We start from the raw sequence: 14,837 nt of genomic DNA, 5'->3' as shown, positions 1-14,837 counted from the left end.
GGGGGGGGGATGGGGTCAGTGAGAGTGTGGGGGGGGGATGGGGTCAGTGAGAGTGTGGGGGGGGGGATGGGGTCAGTGAGAGTGTGGGGGGGGTGGATGGGGTCAGTGAGAGTGTGGGGGGGGGGATGGGGTCAGTGAGAGTGTGGGGGGTTTGGGGTGGATGGGGTCAGTGAGAGTGTGGGGGGGGGATGGGGTCAGTGAGAGTGTGGGGGGGGATGGGGTCAGTGAGAGTGTGGGGGGGGGGATGGGGTCAGTGAGAGTGTGGGGGGTTTGGGGTGGATGGGGTCAGTGAGAGTGTGGGGGGGGGATGGGGTCAGTGAGAGTGTGGGGGGGGGATGGGGTCAGTGAGAGTGTGGGGGGGTGATGGGGTCAGTGAGAGTGTGGGGGGGGTGGGGTCAGTGAGAGTGTGGGGGGGGGATGGGGTCAGTGAGAGTGTGGGGGGGGATGGGGTCAGTGAGAGTGTGGGGGGGGGATGGGGTCAGTGAGAGTGTGGGGGGGGGGATGGGGTCAGTGAGAGTGTGGGGGGGGGATGGGGTCAGTGAGAGTGTGGGGGGGATGGGGTCAGTGAGAGTGTGGGGGGGTGATGGGGTCAGTGAGAGTGTGGGGGGGGGATGGGGTCAGTGAGAGTGTGGGGGGGGGATGGGGTCAGTGAGAGTGTGGGGGGGGGATGGGGTCAGTGAGAGTGTGGGGGGGGGATGGGGTCAGTGAGAGTGTGGGGGGGGATGGGGTCAGTGAGAGTGTGGGGGGGGTGGATGGGGTCAGTGAGAGTGTGGGGGGGGGATGGGGTCAGTGAGAGTGTGGGGGGGGGATGGGGTCAGTGAGAGTGTGGGGGGTTTGGGGTGGATGGGGTCAGTGAGAGTGTGGGGGGGGGATGGGGTCAGTGAGAGTGTGGGGGGGGGATGGGGTCAGTGAGAGTGTGGGGGGTTTGGGGTGGATGGGGTCAGTGAGAGTGTGGGGGGGGGATGGGGTCAGTGAGAGTGTGGGGGGGGGATGGGGTCAGTGAGAGTGTGGGGGGGATGGGGTCAGTGAGAGTGTGGGGGGGTGATGGGGTCAGTGAGAGTGTGGGGGGGGGATGGGGTCAGTGAGAGTGTGGGGGGGGGATGGGGTCAGTGAGAGTGTGGGGGGGGGATGGGGTCAGTGAGAGTGTGGGGGGGATGGGGTCAGTGAGAGTGTGGGGGGGGATGGGGTCAGTGAGAGTGTGGGGGGGATGGTTGGGCAGTGAATGGGTTAATTGCGGACCGTGATGACGCGATACGCCAGGAGTGTTTCCCTCTGTGACGTCATGACGCCGCAGCAGGAAGCGGAAGTGTTGCTGCTTGTTGATGGTCGGTCGGACGGTCGCGCCGCTGATCCGCTGGAGACTTGCCCGGGGCCTTGAAGATGTCGTCCAGCCTTGAGAGTATCCTTACCTCCCTCCCCCCACCCACCGCCCATGGCCCGCGGGAGAGGAGAGGACAGTAACACGGAGGCCTGGCCTTGGCCTTCCTCGGGAGGCGATACCGGTTCAGGGAGCGAGTCTACCGGGTGTGGGGAGCTGGCTGTGCCGGGCCGGGCCGGGCTGGGCCGGAGCCGCCTGACAGTGGCCCCGGGTGTATCTGGCCCTGTCCTCACAGATTGTCTCCAGGTCCTGTACTGTACCTGGGGAGAGCTGCTCCCCTGGGGTCTGGCAGGTACAATGAGTTGCTGAGTTAGTCCAGAATCTTGATTTCTAATCAATCTGTCTCTTTTTTTGGATACAAACCAAGTGTGACCGTGGGTCTAGGTGAGAAGGTTTTGTTTTCTAATCACACCCAACTGTGGTTCAGACGAGTGCCAAGGGAATGGCATGTTTTCTTCTTAGATTTGTTTGGAGACATTTGAGTATTTTCCTGTGTACGTACGTGTTGACTCTCCGTTCCTTCTGTCAACCCCTTTTAAAGTTCTTCTTGGTAATGTTTTTGCAATGCTTTCGCTTTTCCCACACGTGAATTCATAGGAAAAATGTGATTGATGCAAGTTGGGTATGAGAGTAATGGAAACTCCTTCGAAATTAAATTGTATTTTCTGAGGAGTTATATTTGGATCCATGAATATACTAATATACTCTAGCTTTAAACTGCTAGCCATTGTTCTGTCTGGAGCATTTTTCATTTTTTTTATTGGTATCGTTTTTTATGTACATTCTGTCTCTGTGACAGAAAGCCCAGCCTTGAGATGTGCAATTTAGCAAACTACTAGTTCACACAAAACAAAACAAATGTCACATTTCGTTCTTCCGCAAGCCAGCAACTATGTTGGGCGGCACGGTGGCACAGTGGTTAGCACTGCTGCCTCGCAGCGCCAGAGACCCGGGTTCAATTCCCGACTCAGGCGACTGACTGTGTGGAGTTTGCACGTTCTCCCCGTGTCTGCGTGGGTTTCCTCCGGGGGCTCCAGTTTCCTCCCACAGTCACAAAGATGTGCAAGTCAGGTGAATTGGCCATGCTAAATTGCCCGTAGTGTTAGGTAAAGGGGTAAATGTAGGGGTATGGGTGGGTTACGCTTCGGCGGGTCGGTGTGGACTTGTTGGGCCGAAGGGCCTGTTTCCACACTGTAAGTAATCTAATCTAATGTGTTTACACTTACCATTTGGTGAATATTTTTAAAGTTATGTTAGTGCCTGAGCTGTTTCTGACCAAACTAATATAAATTCCATTTCAACTTGCAAAGTACCCTGTATATGCTGAAATAATCTACAGTGTTTCTTGGTTGTAAAATATTATGCACCAGGTTTTCCCAGTTGAATTTGACTCTTGCTGAGATTGACAGTTGAAGTTCAGTTTTTTTTTCTGCTGTTGACAGTTGTTAACTTCTATCTTCTTTTCTGGCATTTCCCCAACTCTGTCTGCGGTTGCTGCTTGTCACTGCTCGTGTGCCCTGGACTGTGTGTCTCTGATGTTTTCATGACATCTCATTCTGACAGTATTATTTTCAACTTTATTTATGATGTTAAGATTTGCTGAACCCAAGCACTGAATATGTAAATCGGTTCAGGGTACTGTCATCTAGAATTGTGCATAATTAAACATTTGGTTATTCTGCATCATGAATAAGTGATATTTGCTATTCTAGTTTGTCTAAATTCACTACTTTGATGACCTGCTATTCAGTTTAATTCTGCATGTGATTTAAAAAAAAAGCCATTTGGCAAATATGCATATAGAACCTTACTATTTTTTGTTCATGGGATAGGTGTTGGCAAGGACAGCAATTATTGTCCATCCTTAATTTCCTTCAAACTATCCAGTTTATGTTTCAAATGACTCAAATCTATTTGAGTTCTGAGGCATGTATCATGTTTTGTAAATGCTTGACATTTGAGCAGCCCTTCAGGAAACTGGCTTGTTCACTAAGTTGCATGTTCACTATACCTTTGGAACTTGTCGGTTGTCAAACTTGTGTAATTTAATCAGAGTTGTTGACCCTGCTGTAAGAATATTTTGTTTTAACACAAATAGTTTTCCTTGTGTTTGTGGCACTTAAATTGGACTTCCTGTTGACCTGAAAACTTCTGGTGTGAATTAATAAAAATAGCCATCAGTGACTCGGAGAGATTGTAACAACAAGCTTGCTTTGGGAATCATGTGACTAATGAATTGCCCAAGCCTCTCCCTCATGTTTTCTGATGTCATTGAAATACTTCAGGGAGGTTATTTCCTGGTACTCACATTCAGATATCCAGTCAACTGTTGTCTGACTCTTGCCATGCTTTCGCTGCATAGCAATCACTGGTATCATTCCGGTGATGATTTTGCTGCTCACATCCACCTAAAAGGAAAAATGGGTTTATATGACTAATCAAACTGTTTTTCAAGTTTCAAGAAACATATGCGATTTAGTTGGTGTGTATTCCCTACAGAGGAGCAATTATAACATATTACACCAAGCTGCAGAAGGAGATGTTATGGCAGATGCCCAAAGTCTTGGTCAGCCTGGTAGGTTTTTGAGCAATCACTGAAAGAAGTAAAGCAAGTTGATTAGTAAGTCCTGAAAACACAAAATGCTGGAAATCACACCAGGTCAGACAGCATCTGTGGATAGCGAGCAAGCTAACATATTGAGTCTAGATGACTCTTCAGAGCTGATGGTGAAGAAATATTAGTTTGCTTGTCTCTCTACGGATGCTGCCTGACCTGCTGTGACTTCCAGCATTTTTTTGTTTTCAGAACATATTCCAGCATCCACTGTAATTTGCTCCTTATGTAGTAAGTCGTTTAGTGCCTTTAAATTTGTTTATTGCTTCCTTAATATCCACAATAAGAGCATTTACTTGTATTTTAATATCTATACTTGGGTTGAAATTAATTTATATTAAATTACACTGTTAATATTTTGAAATTGGAATTTATTAGATAACCTTGTATCACTTGGTCTATCCCAGCTACAAATAAACATTAAGTCAGGGCAAAGTTTTTTTCCACGTTACTACTGTTGGGCTATTGCACACTGCGTGAATAGCAGTGAACATGTTGGACAGTGCATCCTTAACATTTCTTTCCAGAACACTTGTTCAACCTTAAGTTTGCTGCAAAGGAGCTTTCGAGAAGTGCCAAGAAATGTGATAAAGAAGAAAAAACTGAGAAAGCTAAAATCAAAAAGGTAATTTACGTCCTCCATTTTTTTCATCACGGCTGGGTGAGGAAAGATGGATGTTCCTGAACCAGACATATTTCTAGCTGGTTAACCATGTCACTGAAACACTAACCTTAGCTTATACTTTGCCTTCTGGCATAATTCTCTCTTCCTACGATATGTTCTGCTTCAGTTGCTCATTATCATCATCACCAGGGGTTGCATTTTCAGCAAATCAAAGTATAAAATCCTGTTCATTACATCAGATGACCTCAACTTTGACTCTCGGGAATAAGTGAAACTGGGTGAAAGCAGCTCCTCTGTGTTAACCACATTAAAGGAATTGCTTAAAAGTTCTGTCAAGAGCTGTCTGCTAGTGGTCTGCGGTTGGTAGATTTTTGTATCATCAGAATCCCACTGCTGCCACTTTGCTGGTGCTCAGTCGCGCTGATCGTTTGCATGGATGAGCTATGTTCCAGTTTAACGCATGGAAATGCCCTCTGTTTTAGACATGTCACAGTGGCTCAGTGGTTAACACTGCTGCCTTGCAGCGCCAGGGACCCTGCAAGGCATCAGATTGAGGCTGCGATTCCATATGATTCACTTGTCCAGGATATGGAATTCTGTAGGGGCCAGCACTTGAGATGTTGACTGTATCGTGCTGTCATTTTCTTTTGTGTGGAGAGGAGACAGAGATATCTATACAACTGCTAAGAGTTCAGTGGGAAAACTTTGGTTTGATCAGGGCAGAAGGCTTTCTAAAGTTGCCCTATAAGTTTTTGTAAAACTACATTGTGCAACTGTGCAAAAAGTAATGCAAACATGCATAGCACCACTTATTGGCTGCTTAGTTTACATTTTTATTTCTCACCTTAATCTCACTAGGCAAGACAGTTTGTCATTGACTAACAAGTATTAGTGTCAAACTTTTCTTTCTTTAGGTAAATTGGAGAGGGTAGTACCAGTTTACACTTGAAAGCAAATCCATCCCTGGCAAACCACAAACTTTGATACATTTCAAAGAGAAAAAAGAAACAGATTTTGGTAAGGGAGAATAAAGTGTGCAACTGTATATAGCACAAGTAAATCCTCGTAGCTTTAAGAGATTACTTGAGGAATAGTTGAGGAAAACCTATTGATTTGCTCCACTTTGTCACAACTGTCTGGCATTCTGAGATTTCTGGCTGACATTTTTATTACATAAATTAATTTTAAATGAAAGTTGAGGAATAGGTTTGTCATCTAGTTCAAAAATGTTATGGAAAATAAGAATTTTGTGTGGTAAAGTTTGCAGCTGTAAGTTTTTTATTTTGTAGTCAGGATTGCATACAGATGTAAGATTTGCAACATACAATTTTTCACGACATTGAAAAAGAAGTTGATTGACATGGCATTTGGTGGAAGATGGAAAGTTTTTCAATAGAGAGGCCCATCAGTGTAATTTTTACTGCACTAACAAACAACCATTTTTGGAGGATTGAAAGGGAAGGCATCAGATTTATTGTGAAGTAGATACAACGATTATTCTTGCCCCAGTGTGACTTTCAGATACAAAGTGTAACTTATCCAAATTGAATTGTCTGTTTTTTCACATCATCTGATTTGTGTTTGTTTACAGGCAATTCAGAAAGGTAATATGGAAATAGCAAAAATACATGCGGAAAATGCAATCCGACAAAAGAACCAGTCCATTAACTTTTTGCGTATGAGTGCCAGAGTGGATGCTGTTGCAGCACGTGTGCAGAGTGCAGTTACAATGGGCAAGGTAATGGATCTTCTTCATATCAACTAAGCATGTTTAGATGTGAGCCAATAGAAAAACATTTCCAAGTGTTAAAAAGCCATACTTAACTTGACATGTTCACTTTATTTGTCAATATAAGGACTTAAGCCATAACACTTCTATTTAAGATTTAATGAAAAGTAGCTACTCAATAGTATTTTTATAATGAATTACCCTATATGCTTTGCTACCTTGTAAATTTGTGTGCACTTTGAAACTGGAGAGATCCCTGTAACTCACTTCAGTCAGGTTTCACAAATGTTAAACAGCTTTAAGAATAGTTACATTACATCCTCTGCAACACTGGTGCACTGTCACCTTGCAACGAGTGCAACAGCTCAACTAGTGACATGTTTGACCGCATCAGCTTCGTACAGCACCTCTGCACCATTCTTCATCTTAACGGGACTGCTCGTGCATGCTTCCACTCCTGCCTGTCGACTCGTGGCCAGAGCTTCTCCAGCAGTCGTTTCTCTTCCTTGCTCTGCATGCTACCTCTGACATCTTTTAGGAATCTATTGTGTACTATTTTTATTTTCTCATTTGTATATTGTCTTTTTATGACACATTGTTAGATTTCTTTACCAACTCCCTTTCTTGAATGAGGCACAGTTGTTACAAGTTCAATATCTGCAGGATAACTAGCTTTTGTATTCTGTCCCCTACTGCAAACGTTATGCCCTTGCTACTAATCATCTCCATTGTCTGTGCGTCAGGCTGAAACAATTTTTATTTTTAAATGGTTTTTCTATCTGAATCAGTGCTGTATCCTTCCCATCACCCAGACTTCCTGCTTCTACCTTCATATGATGCCTGCCAGAGCTCCTCATTTGTGCCCATGTCACTTTCAGCTTGAACCATTGCAATTACTGGCCCATCATTCTTTGCCTATTGTGATCTTCCTTCAGCTAGTTCCTCTTTCCTGATCAAATCCCACTCGCTCATCATTTGGGTATTGCTTACCTAAATCAGCAACCGATTCTTCAGCGCCTCACATTTAACATTCTCATCCCTGTGTTTAATTCGCTTCACAGTCATTCACATCCCTATTTCAGTAAATACTTCTGGCTCTGTAACATCTTCAAATTCTTTGTTCTTCTCACTCTGGCTCCTCGTCCAACTTCACTCATTTTGCTTCATGCCAACAATATTTTTGTACCCATTTCCAGCTTTTCTTGAATTCTTTCCCTTTCTGTGTACCTGCTTCTCCTGTTTTTGTACCAATAACCCTCTGCTAACTCACTGCACTGACTTCTGATTTGACAATGCATCGGTTTTAAAATGATCATCCACACCTTCAAATGACTGCATAGCTTCTAGTGATATAATAGTCATGTTTCCTCCTCCAGTCCCAAAATCTCTCTGCTCCTTTTCTGACATCCCCAGTTTATTTTCAACAATGCCAGTGTGCATTGAGCCCAAAGTGGTGAATTCCCTCCTTCAGCCTTCTCTGCATTTACATCTGTTTTCCCAATTTTGAGTTGAACTTATTCACCTTTCGGCCAAGTTTCTTGTCATTAATCTTCAAATCCTTCCATGGCCATTGATCTCACGATTTTTTGATTGCATCATTGGCAGTCCCTCACAGGTGAGGATGAATCTCTTCCACTCTCAGCGTGAGTCCGTAGGTAACTGTACAGACCAATATAGCTGCTGCTGGCTTGGTTTCACTTGGGGCAGAAAGTGGTTGTAGGAAGGAGTAGGAGGGGCATTGATGTGGCCGTGCATTTCTGCCTGGCTTCCGCTGTTTTCCGATGGCAAGTTTCAAGGTGCTCGGTGCGTTCCTGGATACTACGACTCCATTTTGGATGGTCTTGTGCCAGTGATTCCCAGGTGTCTGTGGAAATGTCACACTTTACCAGTGAGGCCCTGAGGGTTTCCCTGATGCGCTTCCTCTGTCCACCTGGGGCTCACATGCCGTTTCAGGGCTGGGAGTCTTGTGTTGGTAATGAGGATGACGTTCCCAGCCCAGGGCAGTCAGTACCTTGATGCTGGGCCGTTGGCCTGGTCAAAGATCTTGATATTAGTGCATGTTTGGGATGTTTTACAATGTTTAAGGCACAATGTATCTGAAACTTGTTGCTTAAAACTCACTCTTTAAGCAAACCTTTAGTGTCCTTTCCTAATGACCCATTAAAGGTCCAGAACTACTTTTGTATCTTTCCTCTGAAGAACCATAAGAGGTTAGTCTACATTAAACATTAAAAATCTCACAATACCGGATTATAGTCCAACAGGTTTATTTGAAAGTACAAGCTTTCGGAGTGCTACTCCTTCGTCAGGTAACTTGTCACGGAGCAGTGCAGCAAAACCTTATAACTCCAATTAAACCTGTTAGACTATAATGTGGTGTTGTGTGATTTTCAACTTTGTCTACCCCAGTCCAACACGGGCACCTCCACATCATGACTACATTAAAAATACAAGTTGCTTGTCTTACACCTTTTTCCAGCATGTGGTCAGAGCAATAGGTTATTTGCATTCTGTTTTTGATGCAGGATTTATTCTAGTGTATGAACGAGAACCTGACCCTAACTATCTTGTCAGGAGACCAAACTATGTGAATTATGTTTTGCAATCATTCTTATCATAACTGAAGAAGTGTCAACCAGTAATCATACCACCATCATGTTGCATATAAACTGTGCAAGTCAAAAAGTCAACTGTCCTTGGACTGCATGTCAAATGACTGCCAAAATCACTCATGGGATATGAGCAAAATTGAAGCCAACAACTCCACACAACCATTAATGTTATCAGCATCTATGTATTCCTACAATCTCCTAAACTACAAAAAACAAAGAGCTGCGGATGCTGTGAATCAGAAGCAAAAGCAGAAATTGTTGGAAAAGCTTATCAGATCTGACAACATCTCTAAAGAGAAATCCGAGTTAACATTTCAAGTCCAGTGACTCCTCCTTAGAAGTTCTGCTTTTGCTCTTATACTGCAAGTTTAACATCAGGAATGTTGGTGCTTCGCTTTGTATCATCTCCAATACAAGAAGCTATTATGTCAGGCTAACAATGCCACTTGCAAATTAAGTGTCTTTACCTTGTAATTATGACAAATTAATCCCTGACATTGTGTCTGTTTATTATAAATGATCTGTTGAGTAGCAGTTTGTTGTACAGATTGATTATGACTGAGTTATTTTCTGTATTTATTGAAATTATTACATTTTTTGTTTCAGGTAACCAAATCTATGGCAGGTGTTGTCAAATCCATGGACGTCACCTTGAAAAGCATGAACCTAGAAAAGGTATCATTTAATTTAAATGGCATTAGTTTAATATGTAAAATCTCCTTTCCCATCATTGTGGCTGTATGTCTCAGTGAAGGTTTGCGTTCTTTAGTAATTTAGTGTGGATTTGTAATGGTTACTGCATTTTTTGTGTATGTACCATTTCTGTGCAGTGTAATATTACAGAAATTCATTAATATGAGACTGTGTAGAACAATGTCCCCTTTCATTTGATCAGATCCTGAAATCGGGGGCTTATTGGATCCCAGAATTTGAATTTTTATTGTGACTGTTTGTCATTTGATTCTGACCCATTCCATCGAAAGAAAATCTGTGTTGCATCAGCCATGATGATTGTCCACAAAGCCCACAATATACTCCTACAAAGAAAGAGAATGCTTAAGAGATGGTTTTGATCTAATTTGCCCGAAAACAGCAGCAATATAATTCATTGCCAGGTGCAAATATGATTCTGAGATCAGGAATGAAGATCCGAGCACTTGCCAGCCAATAATAAAGCTGTCAAAGAAGCAAAACTTTACTGACTTTGACTTCTCAGTCTATTGTGAATGAACCTTTAAATGTTTCATTGCTTTTCTGATGGGTTCACTTTATACCTCTCAAGTGAATGGCATTCATACAATAGAATTTTAAAAATTGTGATGGAGAAGACATTAGAGAATTTTAATATTCAGAAATTCTGACCAGTCTTTCCAGGGGACACAATTTAAAATATTATCCATGTTTGTTTCTTAAAGACTATGTGGCTACTGTATCTGTTTTAAAAAAAAAACAAGCAGATTTTTGTGTACAACAGGGATGAGAAGCAAATTTCTTTTGTGATATAAAGTTGCATATGGAAGTGAATACTTCAAAAAGAACAAATGCAACCATCTACAGAACAGGATGTTCCTTGACATTCAGTAGCATTATCATCACCGAATCCCCCAAATATTAACGTTTTGGTGTGTAACTGACAACGATTTGATCTAGACAAGCCATGTTAACGTTGCTACAACAGCATGTCAGAGACGAGGATCTCATGCAAAACTACAAATTACGAGCAGACGCAAGTCCCTTGGCTCCTCAAATTGAGTCTGTTCCTTTATTCAGTAAAGTTATGGCCGATCTGATTAATCATGTTTCCACTTATTCTTGACGACCTTTCTCCCTCACCACCATCCAAGGCCCCAAAGGAGCCTTCCACATCCATCAAAGTTTCACCTGCATATCCACCAATGTCATTTATTGTATCCGTCGCTCACAATGCGGTCTCCTCTACTGGACGCCTCCTCGCAGAGCGCTTCAGGGAACATCTCCGGGACACCCGCACCAATCAACCCCACCGCCCTGTGGCCCAACTCTGCCGAGGACATGCAGGTCCTGGGCCTCCTCCACCGCCGCTCCCTCACCACCCAACGCCAGGAGGAAGAATGCCTCACAATCCGCCTCGAAACACTTCAACCCCAGGCCATCAATGTGGACTTCACCAGTTTCCTCATTTCCCCTCCCCCCACCGTACCCCAGTTCCAAACTTCCAGCTCAGCACTGTCCCCATGACCTGTCCTACCTGACAATCTCCCTTCCCACCTATCCACTCCACCCTCCCCTCTGACCTATCACCTCCATTCCCACCCCCATTCACCTATTGTACTCTTTGCTACCTTCTCCCCAGCGGCCCCCCCCCCCCACCCAATTTATCTCTCCACTCTGCAGGCACCCTGCCTCTATTCCTGATGAAGGGCTTTTGCCCAAAACATCGATTTTCCTGCTCCTCGGATACTGCCTGGCCTCCTGTGCTTTTCCAGCAGCACTCTGATCTAAACTCTGGTTTCCAGCATCTACAGTCCTCACTTTTGCCAGGTTTCATATTCTGTCAAATGTTCTGACTTGCCACTATCTTTTGCACAATTATATGCTTTATGTGTGATACTATCTTTAAATTTTACTTAGGTAGCTGCTAAAGGTGGTTCATAGAGTCATACAGCGCAGATAATACCTTTTGGCCCATCGAGTCTGTACCAATTTATCTACACTGATCCCACTTTCCAATACTTGGTGCATAACATTGAATGTTATGATGTTTCAAATTGTTATCCACATATGTTTTAAGGATTGTGAGGTTTCCTGTCTCTCTCACCATCCTAAACAGTCTATTCTAGATTCCCATCATCCTGTGTGGAAAACACTTCGAATTCCTTTTAAACTTCCTACCTTCATCTTAAAATTGTGCCCCCTCACTGTTGACCCATCAACTAAGGAGAACAGCTGCTTCCTTTGTGCCCTGTCTATGCCCTTCATATACAACTCTATCAGGATCCCCCGCCCTCAGCCAATCTCTGCTCTAAAGAAAATGTCTCATGCCTAGCTAGCGTGCCTCATAGCTAAAATGCTCCAACCCAGGCAACATCCTAGTGAATTTCCTCTGCACGCACTCTAATGTAATCACATCCTTCCTTGTAGTATGGTGACCAGAACTGCACACTGTCCTAGAATAGAGGATATAAAGTATATACCAGAAATAGCTGCAAATCGGGGAAATGGAAAGTAGGGAGGATCTCAAGAAAATCGCAATCACCAGAGAAATGGTACTCCTCCCCGTGGAACTTTTCTTTCTTGTTGGAACGTAGTGAATGTGTGTAATCTTTGGCAAGTAGCTCACTTTCAACTCCTCCATACTGGTTTACCACCTATGAATCTCAAATCTGGAGTGCGATTGGATACCCCCTGGATGTGTTCAGTTCCAACAAGACTCAACCTCCTTATCATCAAGAAGAAAATCTATTTGATTGGTTCCCCATCCATCACCTTCAGCATTCACTCCCTTCACCACAGAAACATCATGGAAAGCACTGTGTACCATCTACAGGGCGCACTGCAGCAATTCACCATTGTTCCTTTGACCGCGCCTTCCATTCTTGTGATTTCTGCCATCTAGGAGAAAACTGGCACACCCCCTCCAAGCCATACATCATCCTCATTTGGAACTATATCAAACATTCTTTCATTGTCACTGGGTCAAACACCTGGAACTACAAAGAGTGTGTGTATTCTTTATTTCTAATCTATTATAGTAGTCCTGGAAAGCAGCTCAGCACTAAGGGCAATTTCAGAAGGGAGATTAAGAATGGACATAAAGTTCAGGCCTTGCAATTGAACCCCTGTTTCCCCCCCCATCCCACCTTCATATCCCCTGTGTAAATTTAAAAAAAACAAATGCCAGGCCCAGAAGATATAATTTTGTGTTGTAGCAGTGAATAGGTACACTCTGTTGAAGACAGGAACTGCAATAATTGAAAATAAAATGAGAATTTATAAGATGTACATCGGTAAATAGGTGTGCCAGATCTTTTCCCCAATAATTTGTAAAATCGCCCTCCTCAGTGCCTTTAATTTGTGCTAATGAAGTCCAGACATGTGGAGAGCAATGTTCCATGCTTTCTCGTTCATGCAGATTTCTGCTCTAATGGATAAATTTGAGCATCAATTTGAGACGTTAGATGTACAAACCCAGCAAATGGAGGACACAATGAGCAGCACAACGACTCTAACTACACCACAGGTAAGAGACAGTTATCATTGGCATTTGCTGATAAGTAGACCAAGTAATGTTCTATGTTACAAGTAATGCGTGTCCTCCTTTGGGGATCTTTGGGCTATTCCAAAAATATGGAGAAAGCTTAGCTTTGTAGCCTATTTTTATCTTGTAGTTTTGATTATTCTAGATTACAAAGAGACCAAAAGCTTCTAATTGCAAACTATGTATAAGGTATGACTTATGAGAAACTTGCCTCCGAGTTTGGAAATTTATTCTGGAACTATTTTGTGGAAGTGGTAATTTGGCTACATTCATGTAATCATTTGGAGAGTAATGGCCACATTGGCGCCTTGGTGTAGTATGTGTTCTTCCAATGTGCTCGCTCTGCTATTTCAATTGGGTGTCAGTGACATGTTGCAGACCGTGCTGGTGGCAATGCTGGTTTTCACCTGATGCTAACATAGAATCGGCAAAATGGCAGCAATCTTGCCAGGATCGCTTTCACAAATATGGGGTATCAAATGGAAGGGTCTTACCTTAGAAGACTTATTAGAGTATTCAAAACAAGTGAATGTATGCCCCATCTGTTCTAAAATGTACATGTGCAGGTAAATACCAATAATTCATGCTCTTAGACTCATGGTTTACTGATGCACTGGACAGTAAATATGACAATATTGTAAGGATATAAGCATCTCCAAAATGGTTTAAAAACATAGACTGTCATTGTTGAGAATGTTTAGCACAGTACTGCGCATAGAACAAAGGAGAAACCAATTAAACACGCAATGTTTGATAGAATGCAAGGTGTAAATGACAGGAGGAAGAGAGGCAAGACGGAATGGTATTGGACAAGAAAGAGTATATATGTCTCAGTAAAGGCAGCAGTAGCCTCATTACCATAGTGGTCCAAATCTCATCACGAATTATACACTTTGTAAAAATTTTTCTTTCTATTTAATTAAGTTCAATAATCTCGCAAGAACATTTGTGGATGAGTTTGTTGCTATAAGTATGCACACCACTTTTGTTTTCTTGGTCTGTTTTTAAAGGTCTGAGAATACCTCATTTGTGTCAGCTTGTCTCACTCTGTGACATATTTGCTCGCTCAGAACATTGGGAATGCAGACTTGATTCTGGCAGCTTACCATCTCAGTGTAGGCTGATACTTCAGTCAGACAGCAACCTGAGTTACTGCCCTCTCGTTAAGGTGGATGTAAAAAAAATCCATCAGCATAGTCAGAGCAAAAATCTGAGCAGTTTCACATGTATCCTGCTTGTTGTTTATCAGATCAAAGTGTAAACTGGTTGCTTCGTTTGAAGAAAGTCACAAGAGTAATTTTTTCCAATAGTAATTAATGTAAGCCCTTGGGGACATAATTTGCACCATATAAATGCACATTCCTTTTTTAAGCGGCATATATTCAAGTTTATATTTTTCTTCTTCTTCCAGAATGAAGTAGATTCACTGCTACATGAAATGGCTGATGAAGCTGGGTTAGTATGGACGCATGTTTTCCTCAAGGGTTTTGATGTTGAGCTCTTTCTTTAGTACTGCCTTCTTATTAAATGTCTAACTTACATTTTAACTGATTTTATTTCTCTAGCTCCTCTGTCTACTTTGATACATGTACGCAGGTTGACAAGCAGGAGACTGGAAGAGCACAGCAAGCCAGGCAGCATC

The 14,837-nt window shown here is 43.1% G+C and overlaps 1 protein-coding gene across 2 annotated transcripts in view; it reads left to right on the top strand.

Moving 5' to 3' along the window:
- The first annotated feature begins 1,279 nt into the window (after positions 1–1,279).
- The window catches only part of chmp1b (charged multivesicular body protein 1B), a 29,815-nt gene continuing 16,257 nt past the window's right edge, over positions 1,280–14,837 (top strand). For both annotated transcript variants that reach the window (XM_087992176.1, XM_087992177.1), the window contains exons 1-6: positions 1,280–1,399; positions 4,520–4,617; positions 6,209–6,355; positions 9,565–9,633; positions 13,070–13,177; positions 14,607–14,650. In XM_087992176.1, the coding sequence (XP_087848302.1) occupies positions 1,381–1,399; positions 4,520–4,617; positions 6,209–6,355; positions 9,565–9,633; positions 13,070–13,177; positions 14,607–14,650 (485 nt within the window). In that variant the 5' untranslated portion in view covers positions 1,280–1,380. The remainder of the gene's footprint in view (positions 1,400–4,519; positions 4,618–6,208; positions 6,356–9,564; positions 9,634–13,069; positions 13,178–14,606; positions 14,651–14,837) is intronic.

Source organism: Chiloscyllium plagiosum, unplaced genomic scaffold (genome assembly GCF_037043375.1).
Source record: "Chiloscyllium plagiosum isolate Xiang-an unplaced genomic scaffold, Cpla_swu_hap1 HiC_scaffold_11, whole genome shotgun sequence".
In the NCBI taxonomy this organism is placed as follows: Eukaryota; Metazoa; Chordata; class Chondrichthyes; order Orectolobiformes; family Hemiscylliidae; genus Chiloscyllium; species Chiloscyllium plagiosum.
This window is presented reverse-complemented; position numbering and strand designations above follow the sequence as displayed.